The sequence below is a fragment of the Bos mutus genome, chromosome 7, assembly GCF_027580195.1.
Source record: "Bos mutus isolate GX-2022 chromosome 7, NWIPB_WYAK_1.1, whole genome shotgun sequence".
In the NCBI taxonomy this organism is placed as follows: Eukaryota; Metazoa; Chordata; class Mammalia; order Artiodactyla; family Bovidae; genus Bos; species Bos mutus.
The window spans coordinates 57,894,476-57,902,869 of record NC_091623.1 but is presented as its reverse complement, the minus strand read 5'-3'; the positions used below and the strand labels follow the sequence as shown (position 1 = coordinate 57,902,869).

Here is an 8,394-nt window from a genome sequence, read left to right as displayed (position 1 = left end):
CTTGACCTAAACTATTAGTTTGAATCCCAGGTCACCACTTCATAACCAAGGGATCATGGGCAAGAAACTTTGTGCTGCAAATTGGAATTTCTAAAGATGGTCATAGTTGTAGCTTCTGTTCCACATGCTCTTCTACAACCTATCCTCTGGAACCTGGACAGGCCTTTGTGAACACTTTAATTAGGAGTCCTCAGGACAGCAAGTGACCTCTAAAGCTGTTAGAAAAATGCAATGGGATGTTTGCTGTTGGAGGAACCCAGCCCAGGCAGATCATGGAGAAGTCCCAACACCCTCCTTCTACCCGCCCCTGCTGAGCCCCCAGACATCTATTTGGTGGCTATGTGAGTGGGTCAGTCACCTTGAAAGGAGACCCCTCAGCCTCAAAGAAGATTCTGTAGCTGATGCCACAGGGAGCACCAATAAGCTACCTTTCCAAGCCCTGCCCAAATTGCAGATTTGGGAGCAAAATAAAAAATTGCTGTTGTTTTAAGCCCCTAAATTTTGGGGGGGTTAGTTTGTATGCAGCAAAGGCTAACTGATAACATTGTCTAAAAGCTCAGATCTTTTTTTTTTTTTTTTGGCCATGCCATGCAGCTTGTGGGATCTTAGTTCCCCAACCAGGGGAACCAGGTTCATTGTGCTATCTGTGCTTAGTCACTCAGTCATGTCTGACTCTTTGCGACCCCGTGGACTGTAGCCCACCAGGCTCTTTTGTCCATGGGGAGTTTCCAGGCAAGAATACTGGAGTGGGTAGCCATGCCCTCCTCCAGGGGATCTTCCTGACCCAGGAATTGAACCGGGGTCTCCTGCATAGCAGGCAGATTTTTTTTACCAGCTGAGCTACCAGGGAAGCCTGACTAGGTTCATTGGTAGAAACTCCATCCAGAACCAGGGAATTTTCTAAAAGCTCAGATCTTACAGGGTTGGTGTGAGGGTTATAAGACATGTATCAGGCCCATCAAAGTGTTTCACAGTGTTAGTGACCATCTCCCTGGCAGGACTGCCCCTGAGGCACTACCCATGGCTGCCATTTCCCCGGCACCCTTTCCTAGAGGTTCCCCCTGCAATGTTCCATACTTGCAAGATGCCCCACAGAGAGTGGTGGCACCTCCATCACTCAGCACCCACCCAGTACCAGGTACTGTGCCCTGAGTCCTTACAAAAATCCTTGAGGTGTGGCATGGGGGGGAAACATGAGCCCATTTTACAGGTGAGGCAATCAAGGCTCAGAGTGGGCAAGCATCTTGCTCAACACTGGAGGGTGAGTTGGTAGCATAACCCGGTCTGACTCTGAAATCACTGTCCATCCCCAGATTAAAAGTCCCTTCAGCTCCCAACTCCATCCCACAGGGAGAGGAGGGGTGACGAAAAACACACTTGGCAGAAACATGGCAGGACAACAATTAATTTATTGACAGTGAGGCAGTGGGGAAGGTCAGGGAACAGCCTCTCTTGTCCACATGCTCCAGGGCTTCTTTCTCCCCAGCAGCACCCTTGAAAAGCCAAGGTTTGCAGGAGCTGAGGGGAGTGAATTTAGAGAAGTGGGCTCAGGGGATCCAGAGAGAAGGAGGGATTAGAGGCTGGGTGGGGCTTGTGGGGTAAAAGGTGAGACACATTGGGAGAAGAGGAGAGGCTCAGAGGGAGGGGGCAAATAAGTCAGGGTTTATAGGTCTGTGGGTGTAAAGGGGGGTGGAGGGGCTTAAGGGGAGGTCAAAGGTGGAGAGGTCAGGGGTGAAGGAGGGATCACGGAATTAAAGGTGGGACTTGTGGGGTCGGAAGTGAAAAGCAGGGCTCATGAGGGGGGATGTGTTCAACGTGGGGAGCTCAAGGGCGGGGATAAAGTGGGGCTCAAAGGTCAACGGTTGGCCCAGGGAAGAGGTGCAAGGTTGTAGGGTCAGAGGTGAGTCAGGCTGGGAGGTGAAGCAGGGATTCTTGGTGGTCAAAGGTTAGCCTCCTAGTAGGGTGCGGAAGTGAAGTGATGGAGGCGCCCTAGGCCACCTCCTCCTCGGCCTCCTCCTCAAACTCGCCCTCCTCGGCCGTGGCGTCCTGGTACTGCTGGTACTCGGACACCAGGTCGTTCATGTTGCTCTCGGCCTCTGTGAACTCCATCTCGTCCATGCCCTCGCCCGTGTACCAGTGCAGGAAGGCCTTGCGCCGGAACATGGCTGTGAACTGCTCTGAGATGCGCTTGAACAGCTCCTGGATGGCCGTGCTGTTGCCGATGAAGGTGGCGGCCATCTTCAGGCCACGGGGTGGGATGTCGCACACGGCCGTCTTCACATTGTTAGGGATCCACTCCACGAAGTAGCTGCTGTTCTTGCTCTGCACGCTCAGCATCTGCTCATCCACCTCCTTCATGGACATGCGGCCCCGGAAGACGGCGGCCACGGTCAGGTAGCGGCCGTGGCGTGGGTCGCACGCGGCCATCATGTTCTTGGCATCGAACATCTGCTGGGTCAGCTCAGGGACGGTCAGTGCCCTGTACTGCTGGCTGCCCCGGCTGGTCAGTGGGGCGAAGCCGGGCATGAAGAAGTGCAGGCGTGGGAAGGGCACCATGTTCACGGCCAGCTTGCGCAGGTCGGCGTTGAGCTGGCCCGGGAAGCGCAGGCAGGTGGTGACCCCGCTCATGGTGGCCGACACCAGGTGGTTGAGGTCCCCGTAGGTGGGGGTGGTCAGTTTCAGGGTGCGGAAGCAGATGTCATACAGCGCTTCATTGTCGATGCAGTAGGTTTCGTCTGTGTTCTCCACCAGCTGGTGCACAGACAGGGTGGCGTTGTAGGGCTCCACCACCGTGTCTGACACCTTGGGTGAGGGCACCACGCTGAAGGTGTTCATGATGCGGTCGGGGAACTCCTCGCGGATCTTGCTGATGAGGAGAGTCCCCATTCCAGACCCTGTACCCCCGCCCAGCGAGTGGGTCAGCTGGAAGCCCTGCAGGCAGTCACAGCTCTCAGCCTCTTTCCGAACCACATCCAGGACGGCGTCCACCAGTTCAGCGCCCTCTGTGTAGTGGCCTTTGGCCCAGTTGTTGCCGGCTCCAGACTGGCCTGAAGAAGCAAAGGGAGGGGACACCCAGGCTGATATGGGGAAATCCCACGCTCCACCCCACCCCCAGTCATCTAGTAGTTAAATCGTAATAAGAAAATTATTATTATTACTATCCATTATGAATTGTTCTTTTGAGTTCCATCCTTGCTTCCCTTCACCCAGCAGCTAGAAGGATATTTTTTCTGGAAAGAATTATTTTTATTTATTTGGCTGCACAGTCTGTTTCAGCATGTGGGATCTCAGTTTCCTGACCAGGGATTGAACTTGGGCCCTCTGCATTGGGAGCATGGAGTCTTAGCCATTGGACCACCAGGGAAATCCTGGCTAGAAGGATTCTGATGAAACTTAAATCATGTTCCACCTTAGCTCAAAACCACCCCCACTTCCTCTCTTTTTCAGTAAAAGCTCCAGTCCTCCCTGAGTCCCACAAGGTCCTGTATGACCTCTGTGGTCCACTGACCCTCCCAATACCCTCCCCTCCTCCCTCTCTCCCCCTCGCTCATTCCGCTCTAGACACAGGCTTCCTGGCTGTTCCTCCAACACACTGAGCCTGGTCCTGCCAAGGGCTTTGGCATGGGCTGTACACTCTGCCTGGAGTGCTGTTCCCTCAGATACATACATGGCTCCTCCCTCTTTCCCTCCTTTAGGACTTGGAGGCTCTGCCTGACCAATCTATACAACTGCAAATCCTCCCCATTTCTAATTCCTCTTCCATACTTGATTTTTCTCCATAGCACTGATAAACTTGTTCTTTTTTTTTTAATTATTAATTATGCTTATTGTCTGTAATCTTGCAGGGGAATGCAAGCTCCAGAGGACAAGGATTAGGATTAGACTGTCAGCTGTTATTTTTGTGAACCGGTAATATTTCTTCTTGCCCCCTTCTCTGCTTCCAACCTGGTCCAGTCCCCTTATCACCCATCTGGATCAGAACAGTGGCTTCTGCACTGGTTCAAGATCTTTCTGTGTTGTTGGGTGTTGTCATTATAGACATGCCTGAAAGGGCTAAATCTGCTCCTGCCCCTAAAAAGGGCTCTAAAAAAGCTGTGACCAAGGCCCAGAAGAAGGATGGCAAGAAGCGCAAGCACAGCCGCAAGGAGAGCTACTCCGTGTACATGTACAAGGTGCTGAAGCAAGTCCATCCGGACACCGGCATCTCGTCCAAGGCCATGGGAATCATGAACTCCTTCGTCAACGACATTTTCGAGTGTATGGCTGGCGAGGCATCGCGCCTGGCGCATTACAACAAGCGCTTGACTATCACATCCAGGGAGATCCAGACCGCCGTGCACTTGCTGCTACCTGGGGAGCTGGCCAAGCATGCCGTGTCCGAGAGCACTAAGGCTGTCACCAAGTACACCAGCTCCAAGTAAATATAATATGCCTAGCCACTGTTAACGGAGAAGGCAATGGCACCCCACTCCAGTACTCTTGCCTGGAAAATCCCACGGACGGAGGGCCTGGTGGGCTGTAGTCCATGGGGTCGCTAAGAGTCGGACACGACTGAGCGACTTCACTTTGACTTTCCCCCAGCAGCAGTTTACAACCTCTCCACAATCTCTTCTCCTTGATGCCACTAGAGGGCGCCTGTGAAAACCCACGTCAGGTGCCACGCCTCCTCCGCCCGCTGCCCCTCCAGGGCTCCCATCTCCCTGGGATAAAAACCAGTCTCCCCAGCAACGCACAAGGTCCTACACAACCTGCGCCATCCCCTCCCTGTCCTCCCCTCCTCCCTGCTCCAGTCACATAGGCCTCCTCACTGTTCCTGCCCCAGGGCCATTGCACGTGCTGATGTTGTTGCCGCTGCCTGGAATGCTCTCCTTCTCAGGTATTCCCATGACTGAAACTCTCTTCAGGTCTCTGTCCAATGTCACCTCCTCCAAAAGAAAAGGATTTGAAGAGGTGGTCTGGCTCCTGCGTCCACACTTTTACCACCACCTCCCCCTACCTTATCTCTCAGAGGCCACAGAATCTTTTGGCCCGACTGGAGCCACCCTTGATCATCCAAGAATCCCTCACATCCTTTGGCCAATCTCATGCAGTCTCTCCATAGCCATTTCCTGAGGACTTATTGTGAGCCCTACCCACACAGAATCATCTTTATCTTCCTGAATCTTTCTCAAATCAGAGAGGGGAAGTCACTTGTCCAAGGTCACACAGCTTGTCCTGTCAATCCCTAGACTCCAGATTAAACTACTGTGTACTAAGGAGGAGAGGTGCTGGGGGGAGGGAGAGCCTGGGCTCTGAAGTCATGTGGGCATGTGCATTTAGCTTGACCTAGTACATGTGCTAAATTGCCTCAGTCATGTCTGGCTCTTTGCAACCCTATGGACTGTAGCCTGCCAGGCTCCTCTGTCCATGGGATTCTCCAGGCAAGAATACTGGAGTGGGTTGCCATGCCCTCTTCCAGGGGATCTTCTCGACCCAGGGATTGAACCCAGGTCTCTCGTGTCTCCTGCATTGGCAGGTGGGTTCTTTACCCCTAGCGCCACCTGGGAAGTCCCTGGGAAGCTTGACTGAGAAGTATGAGGAAAGCTTTCCTAGAAGGTTGTTCAGTGTGTGCATGCCCTTGAACTTAAGGGCTGCAAATGTGCCCATTGTTTTCGCCTATGCTGTTCCCTCTGTCTTGCACACCTTTCCTCTTTTCATTGCCCTTTGGTCAGCCCAAGTCCCACTTATCTTTTAGGCTGAAGACATCATTAAGAGTGATACAGATAATAAAACCTACAACAAAACATCAAATGCTTATGTATTTTTTCCTCTGTGCTATGCATTGTTCTGAGTTCCTTATACATATTAGTGGCTTTAAGCCTCACAGTCTTGAAAAGTAAGTCTCTGTATTAACCCTGTTTTAAGGATCAAGAGACTGAGGCACAGGAAGATTGTAGGGCCTGTCCAAAATCACCCAGTGGATTCAATCAGTGATTGAGTTTGGCTTTTTTTTCCTTCTCTTCCCATTTATTTATCTTCCCAGCTCCCTTCAGTAAGATGTCAGCTGCAGGGGTGGACAGAGCTTTGTTTGTTTTGTTCTTGGCTATATTCCCAGGGTGGGTACAGTGGGGCCTGGGGTATGCAGTAGGTGCTTAATAAGTATTTGTTGACTGCATGAAGTGGCAGAGCTGGGATCTGAACGCTGCAGTCTGGCTCAGGTCCATCGGTTAAATTAAAATGCCACCTCCTCTGGGAAGCCTTCTCTACCCTGCACTTCGCCTGTTGTGTCAGAGGCCTCCCCTGGATTCCCACAGTGGCCTGTGTATCCACTTTCCCCACTGGCCTCTGAGTTCCTCAGTCCAGATGCTAGGTGGAAAATTTTCACCAAGCATGTGGAAGTGAAAGAATTGGGGGGAGGGGGACGCTTCCCTGCCTGTGCCTCATGGTGACTCACCAAACACAAAATTGTCAGGACGAAAGATCTGGCCGAAGGGGCCAGAGCGGACAGAGTCCATGGTGCCTGGCTCAAGGTCCACCAGGACAGCTCTGGGCACGTAATTTCCTCCTGCAGAGAAGCAGATGGACAGCAGCTTGGTCAACTCCAGGAACCAGCACCCTGTCCCCTCCCAGGCCCTCTCCACCCCCACTCTGGCCAGGTGCCTCTGCCCCCTTACCAGTGGCCTCATTGTAGTACACGTTGATTCTCTCCAGCTGGAGGTCACTGTCCCCGTGGTATGTGCCCGTGGGATCAATGCCATGCTCATCACTGATTACCTCCCAAAACTAGAAAGGGGGAGGTGGAAAGGACCAAGAAGGGGGAGTCAATGGCCAGGCCTTCCCCCACCTCCGTCTCCTGAGCTCAGGATCCCCAATCACCTCCCTGGCTGCCACCTGTCCCCCAGCAAGGTGAGTGGGGGACCGGGTCGCAGGGTGGGCAGGCGAGGATGAGGCAGCAAGTAGGGAGAGGTGGGGGCGGGGTGAAGCAGATTCAACACCCCAGCCAAGACGGCCGGTGGGGGCAGCTTTCCCTGGCTGCTGCCGTGGGCAGGGGCGGGGTCTCTTTGTGCCTGTGGAGGGGCCAGCGGGCCAGCTGTGAAGCCAGCTGTGGCGAGCGGACAGAAGGCCGGGCCCCACCCCCATCAGTTCTTTGTTTCCCAGCTTGGCCCTGCCCTTCGCGCCCCTCCCCCACCGACCCTGGGGTGCTGGCTTCCTGGGGGACCTGGCCCCCCACAGTGGAGGAGTGCTGCGGGGCTCAGTGGACTGCGCTCGGCGTCCTTCCAGGGCCCGGTCCCCCCGCGCACCTTGGCTCCGATCTGGTTGCCGCACTGGCCGGCCTGCAGGTGCACAATCTCCCGCATGGCTGTGGCGCTGATGCTGGACTCGGCGGCGCTGGCGCTGGTGCTGATGCTGCGAACTGCGGCGGCGAAGGCGGCGGCGAAGCACAGTCTCTGCGCCCCCGGGGCGCCTCTATATGAGCAGGCGGGGCTCGCGTCACGGCCCGGTCACTGGCCCGCTCCGCCCCCTGGTCCCGCCCCGGGACGGAGGGTGCAGGGAGGGAAGGATATCCCTCCCCTGCCTCCTAGAGACCTCCCGGGAGTGGGGATGCTCTGGACCCCCTTTTACCCCCAAATCCGGGCAGTGGGGGTGAGGCCTCTCGGGCGCCCTCAGTACCCTTTCCCTCCGTCCAACCCCTCCCGCCGCCAGCCCGGCCTGGCAATCTGGGATTTGCCGGGATTGGGTGGGGAGGTGGGTGGGGTGACCGAGAGGGAGGGAGAGAGCCCGGTAAACATGCAGCGGGGAGATTCAGCCTCTCCCCGCTCCCGCCCCCGCCGCGAAAGACCCTGCCTCAGTTTCTCCGGCCCAAGCCTCCCTTCCCATCCCGTTTCGTTGTCATTCTCCAGAAACGCTCGCCTTAACCACGAGGGCTCGTGGTGGGGGCCGAAGTGGCCGCTCCAGAGGAGCCGGCTGTTTGGGGAGGTGGGAGGCGGTCGGTTCCTGCTGGACTTCTCTTGAAGCTGCGTAGTAAGTAAAACCACTATTTGCCTTCCATATTCGACTGCGGATGCTTCTGGAAGCCGACGGAGGTATGTGTGTGTGTGTTGGGCGGGGGGTGGGGGGACTGTGCACTCCCCCTGGACACCTCTATTGGGCTCTGAGTCTGTCGCAGGTGGGGTCATCCTCAGCGTCGCCTGGGGTCGAACATCAGTGATTAAGACGTATAGCTGGATTACAGATTGCAGGGGAATAGAGGGCCCCTCCGAGGTGGGGGGCTGCCTTGCTCTCCCCAGCTCGGCACCCTCCTGTTCCATTGTTACAATTTATTACAAGTCATCGCCCTGCCTTTGCATTGGTAGTTAGTACATGATCTTGCACAGGCCACTTGGCCTCCCCCTGCTGAATTTCCTCCAAGATGGA

General features: G+C 55.1%; 2 protein-coding genes across 2 annotated transcripts; one reads left to right on the top strand and one right to left on the bottom strand.

Moving 5' to 3' along the window:
- Positions 1-1,391: 1,391 nt before the first annotated feature.
- Positions 1,392-7,654, bottom strand: TUBB4A (tubulin beta 4A class IVa). Its single transcript, XM_070373822.1, has 4 exons — positions 7,281-7,654; positions 6,654-6,762; positions 6,434-6,544; positions 1,392-3,047 (listed from the first exon to the last, which is right to left on the bottom strand). Exons 1-4 carry the CDS (start codon positions 7,335-7,337, stop codon positions 1,990-1,992), a joined length of 1,335 nt encoding a protein of 444 aa, XP_070229923.1. The 5' UTR covers positions 7,338-7,654; the 3' UTR covers positions 1,392-1,989.
- LOC106701130 (histone H2B type 1-C/E/F/G/I-like) lies at positions 3,620-4,836 on the top strand. Its single transcript, XM_070373824.1, has one exon. The coding sequence runs from the start codon at positions 4,041-4,043 to the stop codon at positions 4,419-4,421; it is 381 nt and encodes a 126-aa protein (XP_070229925.1). The 5' UTR covers positions 3,620-4,040; the 3' UTR covers positions 4,422-4,836.
- Positions 7,655-8,394: the final 740 nt, after the last annotated feature.